This window comes from Pimephales promelas, chromosome 8 (assembly GCF_988280905.1).
Source record: "Pimephales promelas chromosome 8, fPimPro1.hap1.1, whole genome shotgun sequence".
Classification (NCBI taxonomy): Eukaryota; Metazoa; Chordata; class Actinopteri; order Cypriniformes; family Leuciscidae; genus Pimephales; species Pimephales promelas.
Window position 1 is genome coordinate 25,524,626 of NC_142776.1, and position 20,578 is coordinate 25,545,203.

Consider the following 20,578-nt stretch of genomic DNA (forward strand, 5'->3'; position numbering starts at 1 on the left):
AAACTGTGACTAGCACAGAAGTCTAATAACAGAACTCCGCTCAGGTTCAGATCAGGGGGGCCATTCCTCCCAATAACGCCACTCCAGGTTTTCCTGTTGTTGTCCACGTGGGCGTTGAAGTTCCCCAGTAGGAACACTTTCCAGCACCCCTCCCAGGGACCCCAAGATGACCGGGTACTCTGCACTGCCGTCCGGCCCATAGGCACTCACGACAGTGAGAGGCCTGTCCCCGTCCCGAAGGCGCAGGGATGCGACCCTCTCGTTCACCAGGGTGAACTCCAACACATGGCGGCTGACCTGGGGGCCTATAAGCAAACCCACACCAGCCTGTCACCTCTCACCATGGGCAACTCCAGAGTGGTAGAAAGTCCAGCCTCTCTCAAGCATTGTGGTTCCAGTGCCTAAGCTGCGCGTGGAGTTGATCCCGACTATCTCTAGTCGATATCTCTCAACCTCCCGGACAAGCTCAGGCTCCTTCCCCACCAGTAAGGTGATGTTCCATGTCCCTAAAGCCAGTTTCCGTGTTCAGAGATCGGGTCATCGGGGCCCCGCGTCACTCATTCGGGCTGAGTCTGGCCGGATCCCATGGGGGGAGGCCCAGCCACCAGGCGCTGGCCTGGCTCCAGGGTAAGGCCCCGGCTACGCCATGCAAGGCGACGTCTCGGTCCTCGATTTTTCTTGCATTATATTGGGCTTCTGAACCGCTCTTAGTCTGACCCGTCACCTAGGACCTGTTTGCCTTGGGAGACCCTACCATGGGCAAATAGCCCCGGACAACATAACTCCTAGGATCGTTCGGGTACTCAAACCCTTCCACCACCAATTTCAGAATAGGAAACTTGTATTTATGATAATTCCGATTCTGTGAGCCAGCAGGTGTCCTACACTCTAAAAAATGCTGGGTTGTTTTAACCCAATTTTGGGTAAAATATGGACAAACCCAGCCATTGGGTTACATTTTTAAATTATATTTTTAACCCAATTGGCTGGGTTTGTCCATATTTTACCCAAAATTGGGTTAAAACTTCCCAGCATTTTTTAGAGTGTAGCAGAACAACCACCAGTATAGCTCATAACATTTAGTACACTGACATAATACTAACTTTTTCAAAATACTTTTTTAAAGCAATCTTTGAAAACCATTTTTCTAATTGCTTTGTTTGAAATAACATTTGGTTTGATATTTTGGTTATACTGTAAATATACTGACATTTTTGTATAGACTTTATGCACCAGAGAAACGTGGGCGCTGCCATCTTTAGAATATTGTCTTTGAACTTCCGTTTTTGCGGTGGCTCTGTATATTTCTATGGCATCGCTGTCGAGGAGTAATTAGCTGGTGAAATGGATTTACTTATTGTAGAGTTAACAAAAGTTATCATGAGCATTGTAATGTTTATCATAAGCATTGTAAAGCAGATGTCTTAACAAATGTCGACCGGGAATTTTTACATACCTATGCAAGATCGCTGTGAAAATACAGACCGGAAGTCAAAAGACAACGAGCACAACGCTGAAAAGGGGCGGGGTCTATAAGGTCTATAAATGTAGCTTAGATGTGTCTGAAGTTTAATGAAGTATTTCTCCAAAGTTGTCAAGACAGAAGAGCCTGAATGTTTGTTTATTATGCATACAAATTGAAATAGATTTCCACTAAATGGCTACAACCTACCATCTGTTTATCTCCATCTGCATGTGAATGTTTTTCATAAGCCCTTCAGAACAAAATACCAATAATTTGCATCAAAGTGTAAATCAACTTCTGTGTATTTTTACAAGAAAAATAGCCCTCTTTATTTGATGTAAACATTTTAAAAAAGATAAGAAAACTGTGCTCACATCCTCCAGATTGACATTCTGATATTTTATTTGATCCATAGTTTCGCCTGCACAAGTTGTAGTGTAAAATCACAAGCATGCAAAATGACAGGCGGTCGATTCACGCACGCACACACACACACACTCACACACGCATACATATCAGAGGCGCTGAAAAGCTGAAGACATCTCCAGATGGACAATCACTCGGTATGCTCACCTTTGCTCGCATAAATTAAGCCATCACACATACAGTACACACACACAGTAATGTTGTTGTCCAATAGCATTAAAAAGAAAGCAGCATGTTTTACCTAAAATCATTTCATTAAAGATCAAACTTTAGATTGTTTTTGTGCTTTTGAAGTACTTTTTACTGTACTTTATTGGAGTGAGGCATAAAAGTTTGTGCCTAAACCCTCAATGGTTTAATGTCTGAAACCTTGAGCCTTGAACTGTAAATCAATTTGTTTGTGAAATGCAATTGTAAATGTCACAGGTGATTAGTTTAATAAGTGCAAAGTTTCTTTGAGAGCATTTTAGTTCCTCTTCAGTAAAAGAATGGCGTATTTATTTTGTAGCCACGTTTAAATCAGATGAGCCAGACTCGAAGCAGTCTCTCTTCTCCTTGCCTGCATCTGGCCTGAAATGCTGAAGATCCCCACTGTCCTCTCCCACCGTCTTTGTCCCTGCCCTGTCCTCTCTAAGAGAAAAACAACTGCGGCATAAACGCTGACCACTAACACTGTGAAACTCCCACCCACCAGCATCACCACCCCAGATATGTACATGTCATTCAGCGCCTTGCCGGGTTTGGGCATGTGATAGGCCAAGGCCACGTCTAGGAGCACAGCTCCACAGATGAGTAGAGAGATTCCTGTGATAAACATGATGATGACATCAGATAAACCGCCGCTTTTTAGCATGTTGATCCGGCGCCTGCTGCGCACGCAGTTCATGTCCTGGACAGCAGAGCTCAGCAACTGCTTGAGGAGGACGGCCAGAGCGAGAAGGCATAGAGTGGTTCCGGCGCCCAGCCGCCACTCGCTGGAAAGGCTGGTGGTGGTGGAAAGAAGGCCTACGCCTCCCAGTCCGCAACCTAAGATCAAGGCCACTGAGGCGCAGTAGCATAATAAGGATTTGCGTGGCTCATTAAACCACCAGAGCTCCACCTGCTCCTCCAGGAGGTTCTGCTGGATGCGAGCCGGGTCAGGATGGGGGTGGCCCCTCGGAGGGGAATAGTCCTCCAGCTCTGACATGATGTTTGCTGCTAATGGTGGTCAGGACAGGTCCCAACTGTGAAAGGACACCTGGCTAGAGTACCTGGAAAAAACAAGTTGGGAATTAGTTAAGAAGATGCCATGTATACAGTTGACAAAACATGAAAAAAAAAAATCCTGTTCAATTCACAATAAAAAACTCACAGTGACAATGTTTCAGGCATTATGTAAATTCATTTTGGCCTGTATATTTCACAGTTCTTAATTGGCTAATTAATTATCATTGTTATTATGCTGTAATAAACCAACCTACTTGAATATAAAATTGGAATTTTTACCTTCAAAGTAAAATTAGGATCTACCTTCAAGTAGTAAAATATAACAACGTCAAAATGCCACGCCATGCCAAATTGTCAAAATGCCATCAGTGATATATAAAATAATAATAATATAAGCAATAAGGAAAGGCTGTGCTGTATCGTGAATAAGTCACGGCATAATCGGCATTGGCACGATGCGAAGCGGAGTAATACATATATATATATATACAGACACACACACACACTCACACGTATACATATATTTTAACACAAATATTAAAGCCAAAAAAAAATGTATCAAAGTAACTTTCATGAAGTAAAATCATTAAAAGCCCTCCTTCCACGGGAAAAAAAAATAGTCCCTGACCAAATGAATAAATAAATCATTTTTACTGCATTAAATTATATTTAACCAATTAACAGGTTTTACTTTAGCATTATTACATTCTTTTCCCAGTCAAAATTATAAATATAAAAAATTTGTACAGATTTTTCAGTTCAAAACGGAATTCTGAGCGGTCCCATGCAGTCAAAAGCACCAGAATTAGGGCATAAAGACACTCCCCAAAATGCAAACTTTTACTGAACTTTGCAAATATTATGTTAATTATTCAGAGTGGGGTTTCAAAACACCATTCTGGAGTCAGACCAAGCTGCTTAATGATTAAAACGCAGCTTTATTTATAAAGATTCTTCTTAAAATCAATTTATGATGTAGTCAAACAATGAAAACCAGGTTTAATTTAAACACTTGTGTTAAAGCCTGTTGATGACCACGGGGAGATGTGTAGAGATAATAAAGATTTAAAGTAGTTAGAGAAGACAATTTCCCTTCTGCTCAGCGGCACAAGCCTTAATTCCGTTACAAATGGCCTGTCTCTGTGGTCCCAGTGACCCTCAAGGTTGCAGGACAGACAGCTTGTCTTTACAATCCCGTAAGTGGCTTTGCCTTCACAGTCCGCACTGCTGCACCAGGAAACTACATTGTATACATTATAATCACAGACCAAGACAAACTCTATTTCTCTTTATTCAGGACCAGTGTCATTATTCTGTAATGTTTGTTCAAAATCAGTCTCCTCCCACATGTGAAGCCAAAGGGGTTGTGTACATGTACGTTTGTCAAGCTTTGCTAATTAAGTCCCCGTGGAGTTTCATATCACTGACATACTGCTTCCCTGTGACTGAGGTGAGGCATGAAGAGGAAAATGTAAAACAAGAAAGCCCATGAAAACAAAAACAACAAAGTCCATTCTAAGATTACAATGATTGTCAGAGATAAATCACCTAAAATGAAACTTCTGTCATTATATACTCTCAGGTCATTCCAAATCCATATGGATCCTTGCTTGGAATTAAAAAAAAAATGATTTTAAAAGGTGCATTGTGCAAGTTTCTGAGTTTTTGCAGAACTATGCCTCCTCTGGCAACAAGCAAAACTGCAACCAGAGGTGTGCACGGCACGCTCATTGACCACATATACGCACGCTTGCACGAGCTGTTCATAACCAAAGGAGCATCAGCCGCACAAATCTTTTGTTACCGTCATAATGTCTTCAGAAGTAATAAAGTTATAAATCTGCAAGTTTAAAGGAAAGGCATTTGAGTAAATTACACACTTATGTGTAAATGGTAGTAGAAAATTTTGTTTTTTGTTTCCATCTATCTCCATGTTGAACTGTTTTATGCGCTTACTGTATCCACTTATGATTGTATTATTATGAAAAGACGTTCACAAACAATTTAAGTTATTACTTTGTATAGGATCCCGTTTGAGCCCTAGAGCAGACCGGAGATCTCTCCATTTGTTTAAAGCCTTCCCGATGTTGACTCTCGTCTTATTCCGACTCCTGGCACTAGACAAAAGTTTTCTTTTCTTTGTCTTAAGTGGAGTTTGTGTTGGGGTTTTGAACGAACTACAAGTCGGTCTCTTTGAATCCATCTTCTACTTTTGTCGAAAGTTGACTAAAGTTGTATCGCTCGAGTTGTCTTCGCTGAAACGGAGAATGGCGGCGAATACACAAACCTGCCAGACATAGCCAGGTGAGCGTGAACGCGCATGACGTCACACCCAGTCTCAAATTCCGTGCTGAATCCCTCTTAATTATTTTACTGTACAGGATTATTGAGATTATTATGTTACACACAAAGTTATACAGTCATCGGAAGTCAACTTTGAATATAGTCAAATGGACCACTTTATCATGCTTTTATGTTTCTGAAAGTCACAATTTAGGTGCTATTCCTAAAATAATTAATAATATTTGTTAATGTTTCTTTTACTGCTGCCCAGAAAGCAAAAATGACATCAAACACAGCACTGTATTATGTCTGCCTTCCCAGTTGTTATAGACATATGGCAGTTTAACCTGCATACCTGGTTTACGAAAGCTCTTCAAGCCTAAGTAGACACAGTCTTTTGAATCTTTTATCAAAATATGAAGGTCATCTTGGATGAGTGCCTTATGTTCAAGTAGAAGTGTACTCATCCTAAAGAATTATAAAGTATATGCGATAAGAATGTGGCGGTTTATCATTCACTGGTGCATTCACTTTCAGTCATTTCATACACTTCAACAGAGTGTGGGGAGAGAAAGGACAGCAAGGAAATTTTCCTCACCTCAAATCACTTTAGGGTTAGGACTTGCTTATTATTTGTGTCCTTCACCTTAGCTTATACTTAAAAAAAAATCATTTCTAATAATATACTGACTTTCGATTTTGATATGCAGCGGCTCCTTGGAAAGTTTTCCTCTTTGGTTTTGTGATGTCGCTGACAGGTGCAGTCCAGACTCTAGAGTATATTTATAAGATAGGTTTTTATTATTACACAACCAGGCCAACCAGAAAACTGAAAGTGTGCAATTGTTAGTTGTAATTTGTAATTATTATTAGTCTGATTCCTTTAGGCTGACATGGTGTCGATGGAAAAACCTTCTAAATTGCTGATCTATCAGTGTTGTGGCCTTGGGCCTGGACAGCCGTCCAACTTAGCCCCTGATTTAAAAAAAAAAAAATAGAAGTCTACTGCCAGTTTGCCTGCAAGGTCTCTCTGAGGTTATTTCATAGGCAAAATGTCTCTAGCTGTCAATGCATGAGTGATCCACCAGGACAGAGGTGTTCAGCTTTAGTAGCCTCCTGACAGTGTTCCTCCTCCTCTTTCTTGGCTTAAGTTGCTGTTGGCTATTGAAGTTTGGTGGTTTTCTTGAAGATTTAGAGCAAACTGCATCTTTCCCGACAGGTGTGAATGCTAAGCATTGTGGCAGGCCAAGCGTACTATTCATTCTCTAGTCAAGCGGTACACTGTTGTATCTCTGACTGCAAGTCTCTGATGTATCTGCTAAAGAAGCGTTCATAAAGCAGGCTCTTGTCTTGTCTCCGGTCACCATACAACAGCTGATGCCTTGTCTAGCATACTCTTCTCTGCCTGGTTGCTAGACAAAAACAATGGAGCAAGTCTCCGTGTCCTTCTCCAGGCCAGGAGGAAACAGGTCACTATCTGTGTGGAGACAAAAGAAGCAAAGAATGCCAGCTTGATAGGAAGGGGATGTGTAAAGGATATGCAGTATGTCTAATTCATCAAAAGCAAATTGCTTTTGATTGTCAAGGGAGGATACGGCCATGAAAATCTCAGCAGGGGTGGAACTTGCCTTTTCCATATGGGGGTCTCTTTGCGGCAAGGTGGAACTAGATGGAAAATGTCCAAAAAAAAAAAAAAAAACGTTTCCGTAGTCATGTCTGTTAACTTTACCCATTGAAAGCTCACTATATATTTGCTCCAAAGCACCATTTTCAGGCCTCATACAGTAAGTGCACACTCGCCACGATGTTTGTTCCAAAAAGAAGGGAATTGAATTATGTTGACCAAAGAAACAACATTCCAAGTCAACACTGCCTTCACTGAGTTGTCAATCCCATAATACACTGCAACAAGTTCGGTGAAAAACTAAATCCAAGATGGTGGATGAAGAGAGAAATGAGAGAAATGTTAACTCCATCTGAATTAGCATACTTGCCTACCATATACCCAGCTAACAAAAATATGGTCAAAGTACTTTTTGCTAACATTCCCATTAAGTTTTAAAAATTATACTTCTGAATGTTCTCAGAATGTTTAAATCGCAAAGTTTTAAATGTTAGCTGCCTGCATCTGAATATCCACAGTTCACTACTATATTCCTTGCTAACAAAAATATGGTCAAAGAACTCTAAAGCCATGTGTCCACCAAAGCATTTTCCCACACGCCTGGCGTTTCAATTTGTTTTCAATGGGAGCTCTGCGTTTTTTAAACGCCATGAGCGTAACGAGGCGCTGAGCATTGTTTTTTTTTTCGCGCCAACCGCCCAGCATTTTTTACTGGTCGCCGAGAGTTGAAAAATGTTCAACTTTGGATTAAACGCAGTGCTCATCACTGCCACTTTTTACCTAGCCGTCCAATCACAGTGGAGGAGGGGCGGGACTAAACCACGCGGACCAACTGTCACAACATTCTTTCTGTTCAATGACATCAACCAGCAGAGCTAACTAAACAAAATGGATGAAAAATATTTTTTTAATATCAAACAAATTATCTGCGAAATCAGTTACAAGTAAACTTTGCTGCAGATATTCTGTATCATAGCAACGAAACGTCTCAACGGAAAAAAACGCTGCGCTGCCAAAACGCTCTCAAGCACCCAAAGCACGGCATCTTCAGCAGAGCATCTGGCGTTCTGCAAAACGGCAAAACACACCAACAAACAAGTTGGCAGTTGGATTTCAAATTTTATGAAGTAACTGTCACGTTCACACTGCCCCAACAGACACCAACAAACACTGATTGACTATGGTCAGTCAGGTGAAAAGAAACTATGTCTGACGCCGACAGGGGTACTGATCAGATAAAACCCAACAAGCCTGTTTTTTTTTTTTTGTCTGTGCGGTGTGAATTGGCCTTTAATTCCACTCATTAGTATTAAATAAGAATCACACGATATTTGGTATAAGATTTGGGTTTTGGAGGGCCAAGAGTGTGTTGTTACTGTTATGCTTCTTGCAGCCCCTCTCTCCTTCTTGCTTAATCCACATTTTATCAGCCTGCACACATGGCTCAAGTTACTGTCAGGCATAACCTCAGGAACAAACCGCAAACAGCAGCTGGCCAAGACCCTGCCTTTAAAGCTGTATAAACCACCCTTGATTTTTCAGCCCTAATCTCTTATTTCAACTGAGAAATACTCACTTATCTGTTTCCGACTCTTTTTCAGTATCTTGTCTGTCTCTCTTTTTTTTTTTTTCATATGTTGCACTGTTGTTCTGGTGGCTGGGGAGGGATAGCCTTTTTGAAAAGCACAGCTCTGGCTCCCAGTGCTCTTTCTATTCATCATAAAAGTTAACATATGTCATGTACCTTATTCCATCATTTCACTTCAAGACTCAGTGGTGTCATTACATCCTCTTTTTCCATCAGTACACTTTCCCTAAAGAACACTCCTTCATTCCAACCCTTCACTGCAGCTTACCGCCACGTTCGAAGAGGCAAACTGAACACAAAATGACAGAGACAGATTACTCAATCTTACTCTGCACAAAATCTCAATGTTCTCTATGTATGATTAACTCAACAACAATAGCAGGGTATGGCTTTTATGGGTGTGTAATAGCATAGAAACAACATGAGTCACATTTCTCAATAAAGACTAGAATACAATACATGATTTTTGCCCCAATTTGCAGTTTGGACACATCAATGCTACTTGAAGTCAGAGCCAGTATGCAGATTTTGGGTAGTCTAAAGTCTTGAATACAATACACGACTTTTAAAATTGAAAAATATTTTAAAACACTGGGCATCATAGTGACTTTGTAAAAGGTTTGTAAAAGGAAACACTCTGCATCATAGACTAAACAACTGAGGATCACCCACTCAGATTATCGCACAGAAACATGCGCCTCGGCTCAACCCCCAAACCGGCTAAAAATATCAAACATGTTTGATATCCTCCAAGTGGATGGAAGCGAAAAAATTGAAAACTAAAAAAAGTATATGCCCTATGTCTATGTAATCATTTACAAAGTCAGCAATTATAGCGTCGTGAAGCAACCCTCAGAATCGGATATTCACAATGGTAAAAATAATGATTTTAATGAATGTAATGCATGCATGAATATATCTACACAAAACAAATGACCCTAAATACATCTCAAATAAAAACATAGTAGATTTTATAGAGCTAATCAATATAAATATTGATTTAATTAGGCTATTATAAAATATTTGTTTCTGCTATAGTTAATTATAACCAACATTTTACAGAAAGAGCGTTTACAGAAAAACATTAAAGAGTTAAAATATTGGTAATTCTAGCCTCAAGCTCATAGTTTTTATTATAATACATCACTTCCGGTTGGCCGGTCGCATACGGTCTAGCCGCAGAAGTTATTTAAACGGATCCAAAACTCAAATCGGATCCGAATCCGGAACTCCTCGCAGCTCCCGTACGACTCTCCATTAGAAATGAATGACTTCCGGTCCGACGTCGGTCATTTGTCGTGTGCAGTGGAAAGGCGGCTCCAAGGGTGCAATTTTGTCTGGTAAGGTTCTGCATTCACTGTTGGTGCTTGATTTTCCTGTTTTGGGCACAGCTGCAATATTAAAGCTGCAGTCCGTAGCTTTTTTGGGGTTAAAATTATCCAAAATACATATTTGAGAAAATACATAACCAGCCAGTGTTCAAAACGGCTTGCCTTAGCTCGATTCAAAATGGTAAGCTTGTAATAACGTTTTTAATTAACAGTGGTACTGGTGGATTAAATTTATCAATTTGGTGGAAATTTGGCGGATTCAGAAAGGTTCAAACGACAATCACCAGTGACAACAGATTCTCCTTCTGTAAAATGCAAAAGACTTTGTTCAGATTTCGGAGTGGCTATAGAAAAAAATAGACCGTAACCAGACCCATGCAAAAACAAGGATTCATATCGGAAGGACATTAATGCTGACTTAGTTAACATAAGAATTTGAGAACAAAGTAGAATTTTTTAACGGTGTTGCCTGATTTTTAGATTTAATCAGCGAGATTTACTGCAATGTCAGAACCAGAACAAAAGTGGACATTACTTGTTCAGATGACATTTTCCGGTGAAAATTATTCCAAAAAGAATAATCTGTGATTACAAATGACAATATCCACACCGGGACGGTGACTGACAGCCACACACTCTCCCTCAAACATTGTGAAACATCATCACAACTCGTGTAGAGTTAATAATTCCGCTAATAACTGCAATTGAAGATTTTGAACAGAGAAGGCGATAAAGAGGAAAAACTGTGGACTGCAGCTTTAAGCACTAATTACATCACCAATTAACAGGCTCGTCCACCCAGCTCCACACTGCTGACAAAAGGAAAAACATTCACCTCTCTTCCCGCCTACCTCTGTATCCACAGCATCCACAATGTTCAGTTCTGGCCTCTAGGACAGTAAAAATGTGAGCATAGTCCATAATGCAATAGAAAAAGGGCAACTATTCAACTTGGCTACTGAGCTCCACTCTGTGACCTGACCTCCATCTGTGACATAGACACCAGCCCGGTTAAGACCTGGACCTACTCTTTCACTCTTTAGGGGCATGGTTTCATTCTCACTGGCTGTCTCTTGTGTGTCAGAGAATATTCTAGAATATACACTCTCGGGATGTTTGGATGTTGCTGAGTGCTGTCATGCACCTGTCGTTTTTATGATCTCTGTGGAAAGGATGATGAGGAAGGAACCTAGAGTGTGTTGGTTTGCTTGGCATCTGGAAGCATAACTTTGAGATTCCTTACTTTCTCTGCAGATGCATGTCAAAAAATCTCTATTTTAAATCCAAATATAGATGTTCATCCTTTATTTTAAAACAAAAATGGACTGGTAAATACTATTACTGATATCAGATGTGTTACCATGATGGAACTGAAAGAACATAGACCTATTCATCTGCCGTTCTATTTACATTACATCACTTGATACTTCAAAGAATGCAAAGGTAATATGATGGAACTTTGGTACTTTTCTAGAGTTATTTGAAATGTTTATTTGTACTTTCTTTGTCCTATTTTGTAATGTCTTTTACCGGACGACTATAATTATGTCATTGTGTGTGCATGCTCAACAATCAAGTCACAATAAAACAATAAAATGTCATAAATGTCATTTTATTTTCTATCCATGACATCACATTTTTTCAACACCACCAGTGTAGCTGACATTAACAATGGTTAAATGGTAGAAAGAGCATAATTAATTACTATCTTTTTCTCACTACACTATTACCCTGTCACTGTAAAGCACTGTTCACACTCTGCATAGAAAGGGCACCTAGAGTATTAAAATAATTTGCTTCACTTTTATTTTATGATACAGAACAATTTTAACTATACAGATGGGAGACATTACCTTTCTCTACTGTTACAGTTCTGCAGCTCCTCTTTAGTATTTTGCTCTCACTTGACTCATTTTAGTTCCTCTTTAAAGCACAATATACTTAAAATGGACACTATGTCTACAATAAACATTATCTGATCATTCTATTGCTTCCTCATTCCAAATGTCTAATACTGGACAAAATTGTTTTTGATTATATATGTTGCCCGCCGGTTTCTGGTGTTCTTCAGAACAAATTGAGTGAAGATTTATTTTGGTCAGCTCAGAAATAAAATCAGAAATGGCAGCATGTGACAATGACACTCCACACTTCTGAAACTACATAAGTTGTATGTAGTTTTCATATTTGTCCAAAATAATAAATTAATTACTTTTATAAGATGTGAAGAAAAAAAGAAATGGCATGTATACTGGAAGTTTGTTTAACTGCAAAATGACTAGCCTAAAGTGCGTGACCTGCTCCAGGAAATAAGAATGTTATTCATTATTACTCAAAAATGTTCTCAAGTATAGGCTAATTAGATAATAATGCTAAAAATGTATTTAAATGCATTATTTATTAGCCTATAAGAGAAGTTTAATAATTATGAATATTGTATAAAGCTGATGCAGTATATACAGCACTTAAAAAAAATCATGTAACACTAAAAGCACCAGTGATTATTCATATATTTACATTTAATTTATCATGATAATACATTTTGTGTGTTTAATTCCATATATCCAGTAGGTTATATGGGTGAACAGTTAATTACAGTCCTAAAGTGATGTTTAGGACTTATTTTCTGTATCATAGCTCTGGGACGCTTTACTGTTTTTATCACTCAGTTTGACATAGGACCAGAAAAAAAAAAAAAAAAAAAAAAAAAATCATACAGGAACGAAGTGGCCAAATGTTATAATCACTCCAATCTCAGTCCTACTGTAGTAATATCCGCACAACATGTCTGAGTACAGCACTCTTACTTGTGCGATATTAGTTCATTTGTAGGCAATATGATTCCCTGTCAATTTTTTAAAATATTATTATTATTATTCTTTTATATGCAGCAATTAACAAATTTGAATAAATAGCATACACATTGTATGTTTCTCAGTCTATAGATGCTATAAACAGATTTGAATATCAACCCTTCATGAATTGGTTTACAAAATGTCCTTTTGCACGTTGAGACGATTTTCAGAAGTTCAAGTCCTAAAACTCCAGAACAAAGTGTCCTGCGTTGCTCTATCAAGGTGTGGATCCTCTTATCTGTCATATGTAGGCTATAACAAATACATTTCTATTCAAACCAAAAACAGTACGAGGGCGTACATCAAAACGCTTCCGTTCTTACCTGCGATGCGCACCATCCCGAACCACATCAGCCACAAATATACACAGCCAGAAATACACAGCCGGTCCTTCTGAGAGGGGAAACGCGCTCAGCGAGAAGAGACGTCAAGTTTAATGTAAGTCTCGCACAGTAATCCCGACCATATCAGGTTGTCATTGCGAATGGCGTTGCAGGTGCACTGCTCGTTCAGCCCGGACTTTTGCCCTCCGCTCGTAGGAGTGGTCTCTCCTCTCATTGCTACTCTGATCGCGGAGCTTGTAGTTCAGCTGGGGAGTGCGTGTGTGTGTGTGTGTGTGTGTGTGTGTGTGTGACCTCGCCGCTCCCCTCCAGTGGGACACCTGCAACGATAAAGCGTCTAGTCCAAAGGTCTGACGTTAAATGACGCCAATTGGAAACACCAAACAATTTTCTGTATGTTTGTTAATGCTGCGTCGCGTTTCACTATCTGCGCGACGCGACAAAACGCGCTTACCTGGAAATCGTCGCGGAGTACCTGCTCTGTTTACCGGAAAATCTTGCATGACCAGTGCTTATGACTAGATCATTCAAGGTACTGATAGAATTTAGTTATTGAGATGGTAGTTTTTCAAGTAATGGTGATTGTTTTAAAGTCGTTTTATAAATCTTAATATTCAAGTTTATTTTTCATTTACTGATTACCAGCACAGTTTTTATCAGACAGACTACAGATATGTTTGCAATTAATTTATGTGATACACTTAAAGTAGTTATTAATGCGAAAACAGAGCCAGTAGCACCTCAATGCAGTATATGAGATCCACAGGGAGGAGTCGGATCACGATCCAAGGGGTGGAGATGGGTAGGATTAGGGTTGGGTTTAGGGATTAGGGGGCGGAGTTGGGTAGGTTTAGGTGTAAGGTGCTTAATGGTGCTGCGAAATGTAAAGTTGTTTAGATGCTGAGAAAGTCATTACGCCGATAGCAGTTTAAAAAATGTTCATGTGGAGCAGTTTATGTTGACTTTAAAGTATTGCCTTTTTATTTGCACTAACACAATTTTTTATTTGCAATTAATCTGTTCTCATTAGCTACAGTAAATGATTTAAACCAACTGATCTTGGATTGAACAGCAAATTATTTGATTTAATTGTTAATTTGTAAATGATAAACACCTAAATTATATGCCATTTCTTTTGAAATTTTTTTTGATATAATTGCAATCATTTCCTATGTGTGTGTGAAAGAGAGTCACATAAACTAAATAGTCCATTCTCTTGTTCCAAATGTTTTAAGCTCTAGTTTTTCTTACTGATTTATGTGTTTTTTGTTTTTGTTTTTGTTTTTTACTTATTCATTTGTAAGGATTATTAATTTAAATTTGATGGAATTTTACTATAAATTGAAAAGCATAAAAAGAATTCAGTGCAATATTTGCTTAAATACTATAAAATAACTAAAATAACTTTCATTCCCCCTAAGTTTGGTCCAGGTAGCACTAAAATATTGCTTATTTGAAATGGTGACACCCAGTGGTCCAGTAAGGTGATACATTATACAAGCATCAGTCAATGTATAGGGCATGACCACAAACCACAGAAGTCATTTTTTCCCAGAACATTCGCAATGAACAGACACATTGTGGTCTTCCTCCCATATGTAAAAGCTTCCTCGTTGTGCTGTTACCCCAATGACAACTGGTGTCTCAATACAGTCAGAAAAAGTGCACCAACTGCAGTTTGGGTGTCTTTTTGAATCATTAGTCTCTTATTATAGGCTAGTGCATATTTGACAAACCATGTTGTATTTTTGTTTGTCAGTCAGAGGTGTCCTATTGCATATAGTCTACAAAACATCAGTGGTGGTATTAACAAAGTAAAAATACTTCGTTACTTAAGTTTTTTTTTTTTGGTGATCTGTAGGCTACCTATTTTACTTGAGTATGTTTTATTTGCATCTACCTTCACTCTTACTCCACTACAATATTAAAGACAAAGTTTACTTTTTACTCCAATACATTTCCCCATGACCGCTCCAAGTATTTATTACACTTGCCAAAACATTGATAAATTGGGTTTTATTTTGAAAAAAAAAAAAAAAAAAACGACCGCACAAGCTCTTTGCCAGCATAGGCTACGCTCACAGCAGTTAGATCGCTATTGCGAAGTTAAAGAGATGACCTCAGAAACAGGTGCAGCTCTTGCAGTGATCACAAGCAATCATCACAAGATTTCCAACAGGGATCACCCATGGCCATATCTCAATGATATGTTCGAAGTCGAGGGGGATTCTTATCGTCTGAAATGTCTTCTTTGCCTGCCACGGGTGAATGAAATTTCAGCCTTCGAAACTCTGAGTAAACATATTGAGGTGAGTTGACGTTAAAGCAACACTAAAGATTTTTATCTTCTTAATCGGATACTTTTGTACTATGTACTTTTTGGACTTTCTACTTGTACTGGGGTAATTTTTTATTTAGGTATATACTTTTACTCAAGTATAATTCTCCAGGACTTTTATCACCCCTGCAAAACATATTGCAACATATTGCAAAACTCTCTCTTATAGCCACTAAAATGTTCTTTCTTTATCTTGTGACTGATGTTGTCTTCGCCACCTCATGCTGCCTGATGTAGGCCACTGATCTTTTGGATCTTTGATGTTGTCCCTTAGTCTCTTGTACTCTTGGGCTCTTGGGATGAAGCTTACATATTTATGAAGGTCATTCATGAACCTGTGCACTATAGTCTCTCTTCATCATGCTCCTGTCAAGGGAAGGTAAAGATACATGCACACGCTGTGCATCATCGGTGACGTGAAGTTTTGAGTGATGTTCTGCTCTTGGTGAGCATTTCTGTTGTGGAAAGAGTCCAGTTCTTGCTCCATCCACCTAGAGGAAAGCAGCCCAAGCATCGATCTTTTTCTCCGCCATTAGTGCTGATCTATTCCCCCTCTGCCTCAGCCCGGGTTCATTTGTATTCTAATTGCCGGGCTTGAAGTGACATGCTACGTTCTGTACAAGGCTGTTTTCTGTCAATTCCATGCCAATATACGAGTGAAGTGCTGTCTTCAGCTGCTTTGATGTTAAATGTGGCATTTGAACCTTAAGGAGGTCACATATATATTTGTGTATAAAATATGTTGCGTATGGTGTTCAGTAGGACATGAGTTAAGATTGAAATTGGACAAAACTTTATATATATATATATATATATATATATATATATATATATATATATATATATATATATCACACTTATATAGGTACAGTCTCTGCAAAAACCATATTCTTGTTCTAGTCCTCATCAAACTAGTCCAACTCCAAATAAGACATGCATAATCCAACAAAACAAATCCTCTGATGGCTTCTCAGGCCAGTTCTCTGCCCAATCGCTCCATAAGCTTACCTTTATTGATTTTTTTTCTCTGAACATTGCTTTGTTAATTTAGATAGATGATGTACAAATGTTACCAAGGTAGCATCGTCTAGCTGGTTAACATACAATATTTTTGTTGAAATCTCAAGGGTGAAATTGCTTGTCTTAGAAGCATCAGTTAGTATGGATTGAAAAGTATTAAAAATAATTTTACTAAAAGTCTTGACTGATGAAAAATCATGACAGGTCAAGTAACAATCTGAACTATTTGGCAAAACTGGGCCACCCAGAAGAAACACTTATTGTCGTGCCCCATTTATTTTGAATTGAAATAAATGAAATGATCAAATTATAGTCGATGATTTTGGATTTCTGTCTTTGATAACTGCCCTAATTTCATAGCCAATTATGTTTGTAGCTTTCCTCACTCAATCCAATTTGTACCCAAAGATGATAAAGCCCAGTCAAAGTCTGTGATATTTAAAAGACAAAGTCAATTTTGCCTATATGTGATACTGAGCACAGAGTGTGCTCTCTTCTTTCTCATAATGCTGATGATAAAGTATGGCGCGTCTCTCGCAAGAATAGATGCATGCAGAGTGTCACACATCAGTTGCGACACATCAACAAGCTTGTGTCGGCAGTTATTATTCATGGACAGCGCTGTGGTTGACGTTGAAGGCTTTGAGGAACGAATAAAAGACAGGTAATAGATGTGCTCTTTCAAATGCTTTGTGAGAGAGATACGGAGACAGCTGTGTTATCTTAAAACGAGTGTGCGTGTGCGTGAGAGAGCGAGGGATTATTAAAACAGGTGTGTGTCTCCACATGCTGATGGTGTGTGATTATTCATTACTTGCGGACTTGCTGCTATCTCTGCTGAGAGCAAGTCCCAGAGTCACCTTGACTGAGCCTCATATAGAAATATCACACTTATTATAACGGCTACCGTGGCCTAACCTATCCAACCAATGAGAGACATGAGGATTCTACTTGATATTTGATTTAAACAAACAATATGATTTCATACAATGCACATGCATGCTTGTATATCTAAATATACTGCCCTAAAAGGGCATTTTTTTATTTCTCTGTCAAGGTGAGGATGCTTGCAGTTTGTGCTGCTGGTCATACCTCAAATGTTCAGTTTGTACATTCGCATCACTGATCCCTATTTATGGGCTGTTGAACTAAAGAAAGACATGAGACCGTTTGTTCGCAGTCCATTTATCTCTAAAATGTTAATTATGGTAAATATTACCGCTCAGGGACATATAAGCAGCTATTGTATGTGTTGTTTGACAGTAAGACAATGATAAATGACGCTGTGAAATCCATGTAACTAGATTTTTGTGTGTGTTGCTCGCAGTGCTTATCCATTGCATACATTGATCGTTTCTTGCTTCAGCTCAAATTTGAGAATTTATAGTCATCCAGAATTAAAATTCACACTGTGTGCTCTGGTCCCAGATGAACTGTGTTCTTGGTCAGCAGATATGTAGGCAGAAAACCCCTTACTCACATACTTTGAAATGAGCTATATAATGTATTGAAATCCTGATTTTAGAATAGAACTCCATGTTGTTTCCTAATCTGTAAAATGACCTTAAAAACTTTTTTAACAATAGAAGATGTGACAAAAACAAAACGTTTCATAAAATGGTAATCCTCACTTTTCAGTGGTCTGACCAAAAACGGCAGACTGACTGAAAATGCAAATTAAGTCTCTGAAGGTGGTTACTGTACAAAGCAGTACTTGCCTATGTGGAGGTAAGATGAAAAGAAATGTAATTTAAAGTGAAGACAGTCAAGATGTAAACACTTGTATAACATGAATGGCCTATTTTAAGGTTCGAACAGCTTTTAATGTTGCTGGCAAAATTAAAGCGAATTTGCAGGTATGTACAGTATTAAACTTATAAGCAAGCACAACATAACTTCATATTTGTCTGCATGAAACGTAAGTTTCGATAGGCTTTTCTTCCCTATTGTGATATCTAAGTGAAACAGATTCTCGAACAAGCAAAAAGGTAAGACGGGACTCGATTTTGTCAAGGAATTGACCCTTCGCTAAGCCACGCTTGAAGGGTCAATTGATTTGATAGTTGAATTGTTGTGGTTTGCTATTGCTGTGATGTCATATGAGTGACAGTTTGTACCACATTCACTTCATTAAACGTGTCATCAGATAAGAGAAGAAGAGATGTCATTGCAGGGGGGTAATTTTGATTAAAGATTTCGAGGGCACATAGTCATTTCTAATAAATACTGCAATATAAATAAAATAATGATAATAACAGTCAATTTCGATCTCATGGTGACTTTAAGAGACTTCCAAGAATCAAGCATTGGCACCGGTCACAGTTTTTAATGTTGCTGGCAAAATTAAAGTAAATTTGCAGGTATGTACAGTATTAAACTTATAAGCAAGCACAATATTTGTCTGCATGAAATGTAAGTTTCGATAGTCTTTTCTTCCCTATTGTAATGTATATCTAAGTGAAACAGATTCTCGAACAAGAAAAAAAGGTAAGACGGGACTCGATTTTGTCCAGGAATTGACCCTTCGCTAAGCCACGCCTGAAAAACGCTACTGGCCAATCGTGTCTTAGCAACCGTAACTAGGCGTGGGAGATCTGGCAAGCTTTCGAGCGAGGGAAACATGCCAAAGCATTGTGCGTATGGATTGTGCAAATCTGATACCCGGTATCCTTAAAGTTTGGACGGGGGAGTGGAATTTTTTTCCTTTCTGAAAATCTAAAAGCCGCGGGGAGAAATGATGGGCGTGTTCAATCAGTGTGGGAGACCCATTCATTCACAACTAAATGTCGACAGGATTAACAAAAACACCTATTGCTTGGAAATATCGACAGTTCTTTGGTCATAATGCATTTTAACGTAAAATATGACGATTAAAGACAAGACGGAGGCTCAATGACATAGTTTAAAATATATTTCAGCATTTTGTTAATTGACTAGACCGACTAAGTAACTTTAACCCAAGCCGATCGCGGTTCTCCCGGTGTTAGTGTTATTCCATAAGATTTATGGATAACCTGTTTGATTTGTAATTATTAGTACTATTTTCACATTTCACTTACCCTGCTGTGCACGAACATAGCTACTGTAGTTGTTCCTCAATTTGTGTGTTTCCCATTTGAATGGTTAGCATATTAGGGGGCTGCTGCTTGCGCTGGGACTATTGGCTTTAGCTTCAATTTTTTCTATTCGGTTTTTTATCTAATCGGTTGCATATTATGTCATGGATATATCCCTCGAATGGAATACTGCAGTTCCTTTTGTCTTGCTCTCTCAGACATTTAACATGTTCGCCAAAAAATTACTAATTACCTCATTGGGAATGTCTGACACCAGTGCATACACTCTGTAGTAGATGTGCCAGCCGCGAAAGCTTGACAGGCGTAGCAACCGTAACTAGGGAGGACGGGGCTTAGCGAAGGGTCAATTGATTGGATAGTTGAATTGTTGTGGTTTGCTATTGCTGTGATGTCATATGAGTGACAGTTTGTACCACATTCACTTCATTTAACATGTCATCAGATAAGAGAAGAAGAGATGTCATTGCAGGGGGGTAATTTTGATTAAAGATTACGAGGGCACATTAATTAAAAAAAGGTGTTAGTCATTTCTAATAAATACTGCAATATAAATAAAATAATGATAATAACAGTCAATTTTGATCTCATGGTGACTTTAAGAGTCTTCCAAGAATCAAGCATTGGCATTGGTCACAGTTTTTAATGTTGCTCGCCAAAAAAAAAAAAAAAAAAAAAAATCAGAACACACTGATATATTTGAATGACCGTCAATGGTGGAATATGCTTTTTGCAGCCAGATGTTGATGAATCCTATCAGCGGTGGCTATCCTTGACCCCTTGGTCTGAGTAAATGAAGGAATATAGTGGCAACGTTCACAGAATGAAAAGTCACAGAATGAAAAAAAAAGTACAAAAATCTCTTTTATTTTGAAAAATCAAGGAAAATTGGATTGACCTTTAACACATTCAGGATGATAAATGATAATCTTTAAGATCTCTGTGTCATTCCTCAGGCTGGACTGTATCTCAGCTGATATGTATGTCCTGAATCTGTCTTTCTTCTTTCTCCTCCATCTGCCCCTTT

General features: G+C 38.7%; 1 protein-coding gene across 2 annotated transcripts; it reads right to left on the bottom strand.

Annotated features, from left to right (window-relative positions):
* Positions 1 to 1,843: 1,843 nt before the first annotated feature.
* On the bottom strand, positions 1,844 to 13,394 carry tmem125a (transmembrane protein 125a). Of its 2 annotated transcripts, XM_089134233.1 has the most exons (3): positions 13,102 to 13,394; positions 6,072 to 6,857; positions 1,844 to 3,141 (listed from the first exon to the last, which is right to left on the bottom strand). In XM_089134233.1, exon 3 carries the CDS (start codon positions 3,075 to 3,077, stop codon positions 2,406 to 2,408), a length of 672 nt encoding a protein of 223 aa, XP_088990359.1. In that variant the 5' UTR covers positions 3,078 to 3,141; positions 6,072 to 6,857; positions 13,102 to 13,394; the 3' UTR covers positions 1,844 to 2,405. The 2 variants fall into 2 exon arrangements, with proteins under 2 accessions (XP_088990359.1, XP_039503711.1); XM_039647777.2 differs by lacking the exon at positions 6,072 to 6,857 and having other exon boundaries at positions 13,102 to 13,393.
* Positions 13,395 to 20,578: the final 7,184 nt, after the last annotated feature.

Bases quoted from the DNA above. Each gene is read 5' to 3' on its own strand.
- tmem125a (XM_089134233.1), bottom strand. From the start codon at position 3,077: ATGTCAGAGCTGGAGGACTATTCCCCTCCGAGGGGCCACCCCCATCCT.